Source organism: Acanthopagrus latus, chromosome 7, assembly GCF_904848185.1.
Source record: "Acanthopagrus latus isolate v.2019 chromosome 7, fAcaLat1.1, whole genome shotgun sequence".
Taxonomy (NCBI): domain Eukaryota; kingdom Metazoa; phylum Chordata; class Actinopteri; order Spariformes; family Sparidae; genus Acanthopagrus; species Acanthopagrus latus.
In genome coordinates, this window is record NC_051045.1 from 3,329,817 (window position 1) to 3,346,140 (window position 16,324).

General features: G+C 41.7%; 2 protein-coding genes across 6 annotated transcripts in view; one reads left to right on the forward strand and one right to left on the reverse strand.

The window, feature by feature from the left end:
• Positions 1-823: 823 nt before the first annotated feature.
• On the reverse strand, positions 824-7,393 carry igfbp6b (insulin-like growth factor binding protein 6b). Of its 4 annotated transcripts, none has more exons than XM_037104314.1 (7): positions 7,261-7,393; positions 6,489-6,614; positions 6,039-6,155; positions 4,559-5,067; positions 3,639-3,673; positions 2,752-2,871; positions 824-2,384 (listed from the first exon to the last, which is right to left on the reverse strand). In XM_037104314.1, exons 4-7 carry the CDS (start codon positions 4,893-4,895, stop codon positions 2,271-2,273), a joined length of 606 nt encoding a protein of 201 aa, XP_036960209.1. In that variant the 5' UTR covers positions 4,896-5,067; positions 6,039-6,155; positions 6,489-6,614; positions 7,261-7,393; the 3' UTR covers positions 824-2,270. The 4 variants fall into 4 exon arrangements, with proteins under 4 accessions (XP_036960209.1, XP_036960211.1, XP_036960210.1 ...); XM_037104316.1 differs by having other exon boundaries at positions 4,559-4,802; positions 6,459-6,614; XM_037104315.1 differs by lacking the exons at positions 6,039-6,155; positions 6,489-6,614 and having other exon boundaries at positions 7,261-7,388.
• Positions 7,394-7,499: 106 nt separating this feature from the next.
• spryd3 (SPRY domain containing 3) overlaps positions 7,500-16,324 on the forward strand; it is a 48,053-nt gene continuing 39,228 nt past the window's right edge. The window contains exons 1-4 of one of the 2 annotated variants that reach the window (XM_037104312.1): positions 7,500-7,617; positions 9,844-9,971; positions 12,215-12,290; positions 15,404-15,528. In XM_037104312.1, coding sequence (XP_036960207.1) covers positions 9,844-9,971; positions 12,215-12,290; positions 15,404-15,528 — 329 coding nt within the window. In that variant the 5' untranslated portion in view covers positions 7,500-7,617. Of the gene's footprint in view, positions 7,618-9,840; positions 9,972-12,214; positions 12,291-15,403; positions 15,529-16,324 lie in introns of both variants that reach the window. The other variant, XM_037104311.1, reaches the window with a different exon arrangement.

The window sequence follows — 16,324 nt, forward strand, 5'->3', positions numbered from 1 at the left end:
GTGCTAATTTGCAGCTGTTAGCATGCTAACATGTGAAAAGATGGTGAACATTGTTAACATTATACCTGATAAACACAGTTGTCAATCATTGTGAGCATGTTGTCATGCTAGCGTTAGCATTTATGCACAGTATAAAGTGTGTTGTACAGCCTCATAGAGCTCACATGGCTGTAGAGACGGTTGTTTTCGTAGCTTTTCAACGGCTTCTTGATTGTTTGGTGGGCGACATCTAGGATCACATCCTTTGTGTTATACAGATTTTCATGATCTTGTCATCACATTTTTGTTAAATTCAGATTTTTGCATTGGTGGAATATATATTTAGATCCTTTACCAAGATATTATTGGTAATACAACAATATGAAATACTCCTTTAGAAATAAAAGCCCTATATTACAATAAAGTAAAAGTACACCAGTATTATTGACGTTTAAATGGCTCCTTTCAAAGTCTGGTATCACTTCAGTTATTAATATCATTGTTATTATTACTGATACCTTCACATTTAAGCAGCATTTTAATGTTGAATTGATCGAGGTGGAGCAAATTCTAACTACTTTATAATCTGTGTACCATGTTTTATGAGATAACCACATGGTTTGCATGTGAATTAAAGATTTCCCTTGAAATGCAGTGCAGTAGAAAACATAGTAATACTTGAGTTAATGTACTAAGTTACCTTCAATCACTGGAATTATAACATATTTTGATGCATCTGGCCTTTGATGTTTGTCTTTGTCCCTTTATCACTGTCATGATGGCAACTCCCATCTTCTTCTCCCGTATTTCATGAAAAGGACACACTCGACACCGGTCGTTATATTAATATATGTTTAATTCTTCTCCATTTTTATTATCATTATGTTTTATTTTCATATTTGCAAATCTTACAGGTCCTTTGTGCACGGACCTATCATCACGGCACACACATTGGCACAACAAGATTGTTCAGAAATAGATAAATTCTAATCACACATTTTAATAGCACACAATTTCATGACTTTTGCAAGGACTTGGGAAAGACATACTATAACAATAACAAATTTGATCTTTTTTTTTTTCCTCTGTTGAAATCAGAATTTGTAGTATGATGTGCCAACATTAAACATAATAGCAACATGGACATTCTCAATTCTCAAATAAACAAAGCATAAATAAAAAAAAAAGGAACTTAAAAACATGAGATATAACCATAAGATGTGCAGCAGTTGAATAGAGCTCTGATGAATGTGATGAGTTTTGCCATAAAGGTGCCTTTAAAGCACAACACTTCCCCTAACATGAAATAAAATAATCTCTGTCTTTAAATAAGAAACTGCTGACAATATAAAAATACATGGCATTGTACTGTAGTTCATTAAATAAACCAACAATTCATATATAAAATATTATATTGACGTGTATAAAAATATGCCTTACAACTTTTTGAAAAGGGTAACAGCCGTAAGCTTTTTGTCTGCCACTTCAGAACACACAGTCGACCACAAAATTCCAACATATGTACAAACAATCAACTAATAAGCAGTCAGATCGCCATCAAATAAAATGAACAGAAGCATCCAGGATCATATTCGTATGACTATTCTTTTTTTTCTGACTTGATATATATAAGATACTGTAAGATTCAAGCAGTACTTGATGGACATACAGACTCAAAAATAAATTAATAGAAAAAGAAAATAATCTGTCAATTAGGTATGTTGATATCAGTGTATCTTTGGAGAGAGGGAGAGAGGAGGGTGAGGGAGACACGTTTTTCAAACATTTGTGTCACATCACCTGCGTAACAGTATTTCAGCCCACTGAGATCAGAACAAACACAGGCAGTGTCAGCTATCCTAAAGAAAAGAGGGAAAAAAAATCAAAATCTACCAGAAAGCCAGGACAAGAGCCAGGGAATATAGAGATCATTCGGAGTAATACCGCTTGGATCACTGAGGCAGTTCACGGAGCGTTGATGTGAGCATGCAGCATGTCACCGGACGACGCAGAGGACGTTGCTGCAACTGTTGAACATTCAGGCAGATGTTATTGTTGCTGCTGCTGGACTGTGAGAGAGTGTGTGTCTTGCTTCTAGAGAGGACATGAACGTTAACTGGTGTGTATTTTCCATAGGAAGTGGTTTATCCCTGCTACCTCCTGTCCAGGCAGTGTCTAGCACATGCTAAAGCCACCCCCTCTCCCTGTGTTCCTGCTCCTCCACCACCACCTCCTCTTCCTCCTCCTTCTCCTCTTCCTCCAGGCTCAGAGCAATAGGACAGACTCATCCCTCACTCCCCATCGCATGGTAAAGTACCATCTTCGCTGGCACGTGAGGGCACGGGCGTGCCGAGCTCGTCCACGCACCAGCAGTGGCCACGCTGCATGCCCTTGGAGGAGCGGCACTGTGTGAGATTAAAAGACAGAGAGGGAGATTTTGAAAGGGAAGGAGGGCGGAGATTGAGTGGGAGAGTGGGAAAGGTGGTGAGAGAGGAGAAGAGAGAAAATGATATGTCATCATAGCGCAGTACTGATTCTCTGAGCTCACAGCTGAGAGGCTCAGAGAGAGAAGTGTCAGTTATTCTCAGCCCCTGTGGTCTCAGACAAATCTCTGGATGCACCGCACAAGAAAGCTGCAGTGGAGTGCAGCTCTCACACTCTGAGAAATACATACAGTGACACCAAGTCAGTGCAGCAAAGACTCATTTTCACCTCACATCACAAGAGCAAACAGTCGATAAAGTTGCACGTTTCATGACTGTAACACTCTACCTGCTTTTTCCTGTAGAAGCCACGGGTGTCACAGTTGGGTATATAGATGTCACGGTCAGACTGGAAGATTGTCAGCTCCAGACCCCTCAGGACACTATTGAGCAGCTTGCGGCAGGGTGCCTGAAATCAGCAACACAGAGAGTGACTTCAAACATCACCAGAGGCAAATACAAAAAAAACCTGTCTTCATCTGGAGAGTGGCCGTGGCACGCCGCTATCCCCCCTCAGGTGATTGTGTTGGCAGAAATCCTCTTTGATCACAACACGTGTGGATGTGAATCACAAAGGATTAGCTACAGTGATGCAGCATCAGAGCCAGAAGCAGAGAATATGTATATTTATACATATCAGATGTCACATATTGTATAACATTATATAACCATATTGTTACACAATGCTTTAGCTTTTCAGGTCACTGAATGGTTTGAAGTGACTGTGCGTTTTTTTTGGTGTCACTTTGCAAAATTAAACTGTCATCTTGACCAATTATGTGACAATTGTTGTTGCCGTGATGACAAACGTGTTAGTTCAAATGCTGCGGATTTCGCAAAAGTGAGAAATCTGTGGCGGCAGCGGCCGACTTGAAACTTTCCTGATTCACATCATGCTCAATTAGTTCTGCCGCATAGCAGCACACACATCATGCACCATAATGCATGGCTTCAGGGCAGAGTGTGTGTACATGCCACTGCAACACCCCAAACAGCAAAGAATCTATGGTAATAACGCTCTATAACACATTATGGCTCGATATACAACCCTCATCATCACATATGAATACAATCCTGTTACACGAAATGCTTTAATCATCTCAGATTTTTGATCATTTAGGTGATGATCCATTAACTCGACTCGTTAAGGACTGTAACAAAAAAGCATGAACTTACTCTTTCAATGTCACCACTGTGTGAGGGATGGGGACCTGAGAGGAAATGACAGACCGGCATGAGAATGTGATATTAAACCATTGTAGCCATTAACATCAAACCACATCCAACGTCACATTTTACAATATTTGCTTCATGTACAATATTTAGACCGTGGTATCGATCTTTGCAGCTTTTTTGCACTGGACATTTCTTAGCAGTCACTGAGATGAGATCTTTCTGTGGTGGTCATTCAATGAGAGACCTAATTTCCTTCAGTATATTTCCTTTTCAGGCAGTTAATCGCAGTATCTCAGTTTGAACAGTAGATGGAGATCACTGCAATAAAAAGCTGCTTGATCAGGATGTAGGTGACACTGTGACAGTTTCACATTCATTCTAAATTCTCTACAGAGAGGCTGACTTGTAGGACAGATCATTGTCATGCACCCTGACAGTGAGATGGATGAAATATATCAGTGCAGGGATTCACATCTTTACATGAACACTGTTGCAACACCTCAAGAGCGAATAAAAGCTGCTTGTTTCGGGGTAATTTGCCATCATTCCTGATTAACGGATCACAATCCTTTACATTAAGACTGAAATGACAAATGACATTTTTATCAGAGTGACTCCAGAGGCACTGCTGAGCAGTACGAGATGCTAGAGGTTTGCAAATTCATCTGTGGTGCACAAAATGCATCCAGGCTTAAATGTCACCCACTAATTGGCCTTTCTTTTTGTTGGTGAGTGACACAGCATCACATGCAAGACAGAGCAATACAGGGGACACACTGTAAATACAGTTATGTGCGGTGCACACGACTAGCCTGCCTGCAGTGTCCATGCATGTGTCTGTGTGCATCTGTAGGCGCATGCATGTATGTGTGCATACATGATTTGTGCACGTGTGCGTGTGTGTGTATACAGTATCTTACCTGTGGGGTGGGGCCTCTCAGTGGGACTAGTCCTGCTGTGCTTGGCGCAAATGCCCCTTCCCTGCAACAGAGCCTGGAGGGGGCTGTGCTCCCGTGGTGGGGGAACACAGCGGAGCCCCTTGGCACAGCTCAGGGTGTACACACCACAGGGCTCTCCCTGGGCCAACACTGACGTGCTACCGGCAGCATTATGGTCCCTGGGGGGCCGACCTGCCCCCAGTGGATCCCTGCAGGAGGGACAGACCTTGAAGGGGCCCAAGCGGTTTGCCCCGGTCCACGATCCGCAGTGAGCAATCAGCAACAAAACAACGGTTGTTAAGTTAGAAAGGATAGGCATTTTCTGTCCAGGTCTCAGGTTCTCCACTCTGTCACTCTCTGTCAGTTAAATGTGGCTGATGCTATTTCTGGATGTATATTTCTCCCTCTCTCTCCCTTTCTCTCCCCTTTCCTCAGTCTTCTGCCCGTTTTCTATACAGTAGCTTTCCTTGTTGCTTTGCCGGTTGAGTCCCCTGCAGTGCCAGAGGAGACAAATGGAGATCGAGAGAGACACAGCAAAGCACTAGCTTTTAAAGATCTGAAAGGCGGTGATATAGAGAGTGAGTGAGTGAGTGAGTGAGAGAGAGAGAGGGAGAGAGAGAGAGAGAGACAGAGAGAAAGAGAGAGAAAGGGAGAGAGAGAGCACAGTTATGACACCTTCAGGGGCTGGGACTCAGAGAGAGAGAGAGAGAGAGAGAGAGAGAGAGAGAGAGGGAGAGAGGGAGGTGGCATGGAGGGAGAGAGCAAGTGGGGGGTGGATTATGTTCCTTTCAGAAATTATCAAAATCTCCCCACCCTTTCCTGTTATATACCAACACATACATCTAGCCCTTCTCCCTACACTTATGCTCCACATTGCAAATGCACAGAGAGAAGTAGTCACGTTGAGCTTCTTGCACTTTTCTTTCCTATGTCAGGGACCTCTCTGGAAAAGATTTTTTACCATGGTAACAAACACAAACGTATATTGTGTGCCTCCATCAGCCTCGCCACTGCAATGCCATTTCCTCAGAGAAAATGCAAAGCTGTGTCATTTCTGCTGCCTCGACTCTGTGTGAGGTTATGACAGAGAATGTTTCCTGTACAAACATGCAATGCTCCAGTTCAACAACTCTGATACTCTGTCTTTTTTTTTTGTCAATCACAGAAACACATATCGAAGTTTACTGGTCTTACTTTATGTTGCACACATGACATGAAACTGTGCCTCCGGATAATCAAATCACTGCTGAGTCAGATCTGTAATGCATTTCCCTCTACAAGAAGGCTAATCCTGTCTTTAATTAGACTTCTAGATTACATTTCAGCAGCTATCAGATATTAACTGACTTCATGGACTGCATTAGACGATAAAGTGTGAAGGGACTGAAGGCGACTGCTCACCAGTTGTTTGAATTGGAAGAGTAATCATCTGGATAATTAGGAGGAGGGGGGGAGGACTCACTTTTCCAGGAATGCACATTGCTAATAATGCAATCCATCGCTCCACTCAGCCAGTTAGGATTTTCCATCTTGAAGAGATCGCTACTGAGTCCTTCATCCTCCAGCTCAGCACTTGATCCTGCCATTATTAACATGATAAAACTGTTCTGTAAGGTATTCCGACAATAACCCACAGGTTTCTTGGTGTATATGAATTATGTTGTTAAAACATATAAGGCATAAGATACTGACGCAAAAAGAAACTTTACAATTACTGCAGCTAACACTACAGTAGCCTGTGAAGCCTCCTTACTCCAATTCTGAGGAGTTTATAAAGGCAATAAGTGTCATAAATGATAACAGCAGTAACATTTAAGGTATGAACGTTTCTTTTATGTTGTGTTTTAGATAGTTACACCACTGTACACACACACGTACATACAGTGTGTTTAATGAGAAGTTGAAAGCAAACCGAGGATCTGCACATGAAGATCATTGGTGGAGGATGGCCGGAGGTAGAGTGTTGAGGAATTCCTCTCTTATCTAGAGTCCCACTGTCTCCTGCGTTATCTGACATTGCCTTGCTGCCACGGGTGCTCTGTGGACAGATACAACTCGCACATGATACCAAAAAAAAGAGAGAATAGAACAGGATACTGATCTGGCAACGCTGTAACGTGCAGCCTTTCAAATAAGCTTGTGTGCAGGACATTCACACACAGACATGACGCACCCACTGGCCTGTACTTGCTGGAATTCAGGGCTACCTGAGGCCAAAACCTGCCTCGCCATCAGCAGCCTGTTGCTCTGATTAATCCTGGCATGGAGGGCAGAAATCACCTGCCGTCTTGTGTTCCCATCAGCACACGAGCTACAGAAAAAGTCTGTTTCCACACATCAGGAGAATGTTCCAAGACGCACGCCAGACCGACGGGGGCTCTCTTTTCCACCCAGCCCTGGGTTATTCATTTTTCCTCCTCTAGCCACTCTTTCTCCTCAGTCTCTCACTCTCTCTTTCTCTCAGCTCAGGTCTATTTCAGCTGGCCCTGAAAGTCTCCCTGCTGCCACTTGTGCTTTCAACACAGCAACCAGATCCATATAAACCCTGTGGTGGGACCTTGTTCTGGCTTGTTGCGTAGAATCCCCACAAACAACCTACCTACCTCCATGATTTTGATAGTAACATTTCAGTTTAGGCTCATGGAACACACTGTCAACAGAAAGGGGAGGAATGTTGCACTCACCTGATCCAGGACCAGATGACCAGTTGGTCCAAAAAGTGTTAAATGTGTGTTTTATTCTAAATGATTCATCACTGTGAGACTAAGCTAATATTTTCATCATTTTACATGTTGATGAATTTCGCATATTGCACCCAGAGTCAAAATAGGACCCACACTCACAGGCAGACAATTCGAGAGATGTGATTGGCCGAGCGCTTGTCACCATTTCTCAAAACGCGATGCGATTGGCTATTTCGGGAGCGGGGGGGTGACGTCACTGGGAAGCGCCGAACTCTAGTTTCCAAAGTTTTATGTGGAAGCTATGGATAGCTGATGGACAAAAGTGAGTTTCTGTCTCATTAGCCGCCTAGATAACAGGTAAGTGATCGACTAATCGATGACGACATCTGTGATAAATCACTGTCCCGCTCTCTGCCCGTCAGGAACGGTCTCCCGTCATCATTTTGCTGAGCTCTGAACCTCAGCTTCAAGCAAAGAAGCTACCACGTTAGCCGCTAGCTAACGACCCTCAGCCAGCTCTGCGACCAAACTGAACCCCCGCTCACCAACCGACGAATACATAATTGCCGTTTTAAGACATTATTTGATCAACATTAAGCTTACATCCCGTTTTCAGTCTACAGCCGTTTACTGTTAGCTGTCTGAACAGTCATGCTAGCTTCGCTGACAGTAGCTTTAACGTTAGCTCGATTGCTAGCTTACAAACCATGACAGCGTTAGATGTAAACATTGGCACGCCCACTTTCCCTCGTCTCGTGTTTGTTTTTTTTTCACATTGTCTGTTTAAATGACTAATTCATTCCCGGCACCCACTGGCAAAATGCCTTTGTAAGGTTTCAAAGAAAAGAAAAGAAAACACTCGGTGTGTAAGTTTGACGTGTTTGTTGTGTCCTCACGACATCATCCAACGTCACTGACCGACATCACGAACCAAACAGACGAATACAGTCATTCCAGCTGATGCATAGGATGCGTATTTATTAGGGTGGCTCGATCTGTTTGTATATATTTGAGGGAGAGTGTGTGTGTCACCCTTTTCCTCTAGCAAATACACGTTTCTTGGCCCACGAGAGAGATTTATTTATCACCCCGTGACCACTTAGCAGCATAACATAACGTCACATACAATTATGTCACATGTGGGTCGTATAAACATGCAGCAGATAAGTTCCTTATCAAACCATATATGAAGGAGGAGAGTAATGGTGGTGCAAAAATAACAGTAAACCTCCAAGGAGAGGTAGTCACGTCACAATAAGACACGTGTAAAGACATTGTCCCTTGTTCGATATGTTTCTTGATAATAACAGCGGGCAGAGGCACGTGTATTGTAATGTCTTATTTTATACATGAATTGAATAGATTTATGAATGACAGATGAACTCAAATATGCCTGTGAAATAATGTATCTAGATATAAAGACAAAAAAGCCATCTGTAATCTATAACTAGGTTTTGGACTCTTGAAAGCAAAAAGAATGCGAACAGTAGTTGAGAGAATAATTGCTAATTGAAGCCCTAAATATGTCAGTGATTTGCTTCATCTTAAGACCAAATATACTCATGTTAGAAGTTCCAGCAGACATAGAGAGATAGGTGGCATCACATGTGTAAATGGCCAGTTCAGAGCTGACTGTTATACCTCTGACTAGTGTCTTATGAGATGATTTTCAAGATTTGTTGTGTTATGGCAGCTGTGGCTTTCCTGTTGATGAGGTTTTCTCTGTCCTTTGGTTTTTGTAAATCAAAAATATACTGATATATTTGCCAATGAATGTCTCTGTTTTTATGGCATCAGTGCCATGAAGCCCCACACCTTCAAACTCTGGAGTGACTAGAGACATTACAATAGCAGTCCGTGTCCAACTGTTCATGTTAAACAGCGATTCTTCTGCAGTCTTACGTGACTGACATATCAGTTTGCAGCTGACATTGGACTATCATGGATTTATAGATAGATATATTTACTGAGAAAAATCCAACCTGGTGGAATGATAAGTTGCAGCAAAAACAAGTTGTCTTTTGCAATTTGAAGCTGTTAGCTATCCTATACATATCTTATTCACCAATGTTATAACCACATTTGAGGGATCATTGCATAAAAGTGTGTGCTTAACTATATATTCTGTGTGTACTGTATAAAATGTATTTTTTCTCCCCAGTATTTTTATCAGTGTTGGCCCTAGACATCCAATAATGGTCGGGCTCTAAAACATTAGAAAAATTGTTTCTTTATAATTAACCATAAGGAAACAATGACACTACAATGGTTCCAATTGTTGATATTTTTTGAACCAGCTTAAGTTCTCTTAATCATCAACATCTTGGTATGACAAGATAAATGTACGAGCGTATTCGCTTGTCAGAATCTTTTAGTATAAAAGATTCAGGAGCCACATGCGTGAGAGGAGCTGGGTAGTTGATATATTGTAATGACACCGTGATTCAGCCTCCTTCTAGCTGTGTTTTCTTCTCTTGGGCAACACACTGTCAGGACAGTGGACATTTCACAGCCTGCTGAAATTATGGTAAAGTTTTTCTATTTTTTTTTCCTCCACTCAATGTCCCATTTTTCTTCAAGCAGATGGATGACATCAACGTACTACACCACAGATGCCTCCTGAATTTGAGGCGTCGAATCAGAGATATCGGGGATGGGCGCCCTGCACAGGAACGATATATGAGGTTGCAGAAGGATGGAGACACACTTAGGTCAGCCTCAGGTCTTGAACTGAAGTGATTATGTGGCTTTGTGGATTTAGTTAGTTTAGTTAGGGTAGTTTATCTCAAAGATGCTGCTGTGTTATATTTTGTTGGTTTCTCTGTGTACTTAGGGGCGTTTTTATAATGACATGTAAAACTTGTGTGTGCCGTCTGTCTTATGTAGGTTTTAGATCGCAATGTATTGAGTGGAATTTTGTCCTATTTAGTTATCAGTCTTGTGGGCCACATGTTCCTGCATTTTAAAAAGGAAATGGCTCAGAATCTATTGCTGTAATGGCAATCCTGAAAGTTTAGTGTGTTGTTGTTATCATCAACAAACTCCACCACCATTATGCTAGTAGTGGGGATGTACCAGGTACCCTCTTTTTCCCCAAACTAAAAATCTGCATCCAGTCCACTTAACAGTGTCAGTATCTGTCCTGATGGGATATAACAGATCAGATCAGTGCATTTTAATGCAAGGAATTCTTTGGCCTATGAGAAGAACTTCTTAGTTTGTACTTCTTTGTTATTATCTGTCTCCCCCTGTTTGCTTAAAACTTTAAAATATGTCTTTGGGAAAAGGGTAGGTGGTTAAATATCACTGAATCACAACAGAGGTAGAAGATAAAGGACGTCTAATATGTGTGCGCATTTGCTTTCCTCCTGCAGTAGATAAACCCAAACAGATCTTCACTGAAAACAATGATTTAAAAAATCTGTTGTCAGGTCAACATGACATGAAACACAGACACAGTATTTTTCCACACATTCATGAGCAGTTTTGGTGATTAGTTTAGTCCGACCATAGTCTTTTGGTTTGACTGTATGCCTCAGAGCCCAGACATGTGGTTTGATAATAACTTGAAAATGTAATTTTTTATTCTTAACATGTTGGCAGCTTAATACTGTGTCAAACATTCAAAACAATTTGCTGCTGATACAAAAGCTCCTTACGGTCCAGTCGTTCTCAGAAAAATCTGTGTTTGTTCTCGTACATGTCCGGTTTCTCCTCCCTTTTGAAGGATACATAGCCAGTAGTAATGTGCATTTCATTTGATAGAGCTTTTCTTTCATCATCTGGCTGAAACAACACTTCCTCATCAGCGTTCATTCTCTTGTAATTGTGAACACAGGGCACATTTTTTTGTGCCATCTTCCGTGATTATACTGGTAATTCAGCCCAGTCGCCTGAATAAAATGTTGCAAACCAGTAATATTTTCACATTTGTACGTGTCGTAGGCCACGTACCATGTTGACATTTCAACAATACGTGTCATATCATGTTCACATCACAGCCTCTATGACCCGACCTCCATGTTGGGAGGTGGACGGGATGTTGGGCGAGTTTGGCGGGAAGGCTGCCAAGCCAGTGACGGCAGTTCAAGATTGTGTTTCAACACAACACTTCAGTATGAAATCACTGAATATTTGTAATTTTATTAGCGTTTCCAGCCATGTTTGTAGCAACAAAAACCAGAACTTTTTAATGGGAAGTCAGGACAATTTCAAGCCGTGTCTGTAAAGAACAAAACAGGTGTTTTTAACAAAACCTTTGGACATCTTCAGCCATTTTTTGTGGCAACCAAACCAGATATTTCAAGCTGTGTTGAAACCAGATAATTCAAGCCAAAACAAGATTTTTTTCCTCGCCCCTAACTAAGTGATTGGGTAACCCTTAAACCAACCTCATCATAAGCACAGTCTCGTCACAAGTTAAAACTGAAAGTTGAACCTAAAGAAATGTAAGGTTTGAATGTATCTGTGGTTTGCAGAGACGTACGCTGCCAGTGTTTATTCTGGTGATTGGGTTGGGCAGTTAGAGCTTGAATAGTTAATTAATTGATCGAAAGAAAATGAATTGCCAACTATTTTGAAAATCAATCGTTTCAGTCATTTTTCAAGCAAATATGTTAAACATTTGGTGATCCCAGTGTCTTTTAATCGAAGGATTTGCTGCTTTTCTTTGTCTTTTGTCTTTGTGATGTTTGGTTAAACGAAACACGCAATCTGAAGACATTACTTTGTGCTCTGGGAAATCGCAATGAACATTTTGCACAATGTTTTCAAATATTATGGAGGAAAAGATGAATCGACACTGAAAATAATTGTTGGTTGCAGGCGTAGTGTCTTGACAGTGTCTTGATCAAAAGAGGAGGTTGTTTTTACGATATGTGTTTCTGATTGTGCATACAGCAGTCTGACATGATAGAAGTCACCTATTGTTAACCTGTAATTTCTTTCCCTTTAGTTACCAAGGGAACTCTGAAGAGGTGGGTTGCTATGTGGCTGGCCATCCTTTATCAAAGGGAAATTGCTACTTTGAGGTAAGGCTCGTTGATAGTGATGCTGTAAGCCAGCCTCTGACATTGTTACTGAAACTGAGTTCTGCTAGCTCTCCAAGGTTTTTTTTTTATTTATTGTGCAGGATTTGTTGACTTGATCGACACCAACTGCTGTGCCACACGTTTTGTTCATCAACTTTCTGGATATGGTAATCATTAGAGAACAAGTAGACCGTTGATCCTTTGCACAATTATTCATTTTGAAATGTTGGGGGGGTGGGGAGGGCGATTATTCACAATATGATTGGCTCACCACATACCATCGTCCCTGTGTGTGCCCAGGATTGCTTTACCATCCAGCCAGCAATTTTATCCCCCTGGAATCCCATTGCTGACAATTTTCTCAACTTCGTATTAAATTCTGTGTGCCCCCCTACAGTCCCAGTTCAACAGTGCAAAACCACTACCTCAAAAATGTCCGAGCTGCATTGGAATGAGGGATAGGGTGTGGGTTAGGTGGTATCTTTTGAGCACAAAGATTAGTCTAACACTCAGTGTTTTTCAGCAGACTGGCAGACACGTGGACATCAGGAGAAGCTATTGTGCATTTAGCATATCTGAGGTGCCCCTGTATATCAAAACACATCAGTTTTCATACATACAGAAGAGCATGAGGGGGAAAAAGACTCCTGGTGATTTAGCACAGGAAAGTTCTTCAAGTTCAGTCATAAATTAGGTGCAGAGGGCTGCAGTGTGTTATTTATGAGGCAGCTTGTTTGTGGATGTTGCACGTCAGAGCAGGCCTTGTGACGTGAGGTTTAGAGACGGCAGGTGAGGCGGGCGCACTTCCTCGTCTGGGTTTTTGAGGCTTAAAGAGGAAAAATCAGGCCATACATTATCCTGCGAACCTACGTCATTCTGCTGGGCTGCAAATAGAGCCAGACAGGACCAGGCAGTGTCAGAGACTCGTAGCTACCTCTCGTAAATGATTAAAATCTTCCATTATTGTTTTCAGAATTTTTTTTTTCTCTTCTTTTTAAGTTGAGAAACACCATTTCAGACTTATGTTGAAACATTTCAGATCCGCTTCAGTGAGACCTTAAGCAGCATGACAATGTGCTTGGACATTATTTATTGTGGCTGTGAGGTGTCCTAGATTTGGTCCAGATGTGACATTTCTTTTAAATGTGAAGCCAAACTCTCATCTCATGGTGACCTCCAATTCTCTCTCTCTCTCTCTCTCTCTCTCTCTCTCTCTCTCTCTCTCTCTCTCTCTCCATAGCAAGAAAGGCTTGACGATAACAATGTTTATATTTAAATGAGAATAACATTTGGAGACTGATAGATCTCTCTGACATTTAAATAAGTGGATTTTAGTGCGATCATTACCCAGAGTTTTATGCTACATTATTCTCCCCGCTGTGACGCACATGCTGTCAGTTTCAAGATATCTTGAAAGTTTGGGAGCGTTTATTCTGACAAAGGTCAGGCCTCAGTCGACGTATGCGTCACTGCTATCCTCGTGTTTCTCCACGTTCTGCTTTCACAAGGAATCCATTTCATTTCTGTCACTGCTGCTGCTGCGTTTTCTCCATTTTTTTTTTTCATCTGTCTTCAAGCCCAGCTGAACATCTGCAGCATTCCACTTGTTTTAATAATGTATTCAAAAAATCCATACCGGCATAACTTAACAGCTCATCAGCGAGCAGATTCCTGCGCTTTCCTAATCCCACATATCATTTCATGTGTTTTTGAAACTTTTACTTTTATCATACAAACACAAAAGAGACAGTTTAAGTGTGGGAGTGGTGACCTGCCAAGGCCAAGAATTTTGTTCTTTAACAAGGGAGGGGTACAGAGTATTATCCTGAAAGTGCCAGACTGGAAAGGAATCGAGCCTGGAATTTTTAGTCAAGGAAACCCAAGAAGTTTGGTTTCACATGTGCTGAAAGCCGTCCTGCAGGAGCGGTGATTTGGGGGTCTGGGCTGAAGAGGGAGGTAGAGAATGATGGAGGGAGATAATTGGAGAAGGGGAAGAAGACATGTAAGGAATGATGGAGAGGGCAAAGAAAGAGTGATGAGAAATAACTTTGAGAGGTCACCAACGAAGACGGGGAACTCACAGTGGGCGGGGCTGTTCTCCTTCCACCTAATTCAGTCTGTGTCACTCTGCCACGACTGAGCTTCATTCAGCAGACCGGCTCTGGACCAGAGAAGGGCATGTGTACATTTTCATGCCATTATTTCTATCTTTGATACAGCACCTTGCAAAATACCGTTTTTGATATCATGATTGATACTTCAGGTGAGAGAAACAGCGAGGGCGACTTTTGATTTGAAATTAAAAGATAAAGATAACAAGGTTTGCGAACTCTGAGTTCAGCAGAGCAGCGATTAGTTAATTTACTTCTGGATGAGGCGGAGCAATGTGGGCACGGCGGTGATGTGTGTCAACTCAGTCGTAGTTGGTGCTTGTGTATCGATAATGCTGAAAATTAGTAGAGAAACTATTTAAATAATCAGAATATATATGTATTTTTCAGTAAATCAGTATCTTTGACAAAGCAGCTTCATATTGTCGATCCCTCCCATTCACCTTATCATTTACTTCATGAAATATATCGACTGAGGGTTAATAAAAATGATTTGCCGCGTTGTTAATGAAGCTCCTCAGTCATCCAGGTCATGGAAATTCTAAGTTACCATGACCTGGACGTGTCTCAGTCTCTTGAAGAAGTTTCACCTCTCATCCAAGACGCGTCTTCGGTTCTAACTAACTGGAGGGGAGTACCTAGAATTATTTGCCACATTGCTGTCATCATAATGTTTCACCATGGTATGCAATAAAAACCATTAAATCGGTACATCACTTCCCCTGACAGCTGTGTGTCCTTGTTGGGATTCAGACTCTGGCATCTGAAAGAGGGCCACACTTGCCAGACAGACGGAGAGATTTACTAAAGAGTTTCTTTTTTCCCGAGTCAAGTTTTCTCCACTGAATCCATTCTGTTTCTTTGAAATAGCTCTAATCAGCCCACATAGGTGAGAATAAACGATGAAGTCCTGCTCTGAAGTGTTGCAGTGGACTAAAGTAGTCAACTGGGGACCACAGTTAAACAGTACTAACAGTGTTTTATGTCTCTGTGTGTCTGTAGGTGACAATAGTGGACACAGGGGTGAGGGGAACCATTGCTGTGGGCCTGGTGCCTAAATTCTACAGGCTGGACCACCAGCCTGGCTGGCTGCCATACTCTGTAGCTTACCACGCTGACAACGGCAAGTAAGTCAAACCACAGTCATCTATACTCTAAAGTACAGCGTTGGTTTCTTGCATGGTTTCAGAAAATGGACTGTGGTTTGTTGATGATGCATCTGCACATAATGTTACTGCAGGAATAATTGTATCATTCTCCTAAAGTCTTACTTGGCATTTTTGGCTTAATGGCTCTGAATTGCACACACCTACTTATTGTTTTTTAAGGCCTCAGCTAACGATTAGTTTCATTGCAGAATTTGTTTTATGATGAGTAATTTAGTCTATAGATTTGGAGTAATATAAAAGGAAAGACAGTAGAAAATGGTGACGACTGCATTTCACAGTTTTTCAGAGCTTGTTGCTTGTTTTGTCTGACCGAAATCCAAAAGCAGATTACAGCAGCCGACGCTCACGTTGAGGAGCTGTGAGTGTTTTGCATTTTTGCCTGGGAAAAGTGACATATATATTTACCCTACTGGTATGGGAAACTTGCTGGAGAAAACACAGGAGGCAGGAGGCCAATGACTCAATGAAAGTTCATGTTGTTCATCGTGTGTGGTATCCCACACAGGCTTTGTTGCCATGTTAAATGCAGGTTCTGTCCTGAGTTCAGTCCTTTAGACAACAGGGGATGTGACGAACCAAATCATACGAAAATGTGAAATTCTTACCTGAGAATATTTCATATCAAAAGCAATAACATTTGCCATTGTGTGCTTCAGTGTGTGAATGGTGACAGAGGCATATCAGAATCAGTATTCATTTATTGTCCCTCAAACAGGGAAATTTCTTTGCTACAGCAGCAAATGGAAAGTGGTAC

Bases quoted from the DNA above. Each gene is read 5' to 3' on its own strand.
- igfbp6b (XM_037104314.1), bottom strand. From the start codon at position 4,895: ATGCCTATCCTTTCTAACTTAACAACCGTTGTTTTGTTGCTGATTGCT. The intron at 3,674-4,558 runs GTAAGATACTGT...ATTTCCTCTCAG, and splicing joins TGAGAGGCCCCACCCCACAG to GTCCCCATCCCTCACACAGT. The intron at 2,872-3,638 runs GTAAGTTCATGC...TGCTGATTTCAG, and splicing joins ACAGTGGTGACATTGAAAGA to GCACCCTGCCGCAAGCTGCT.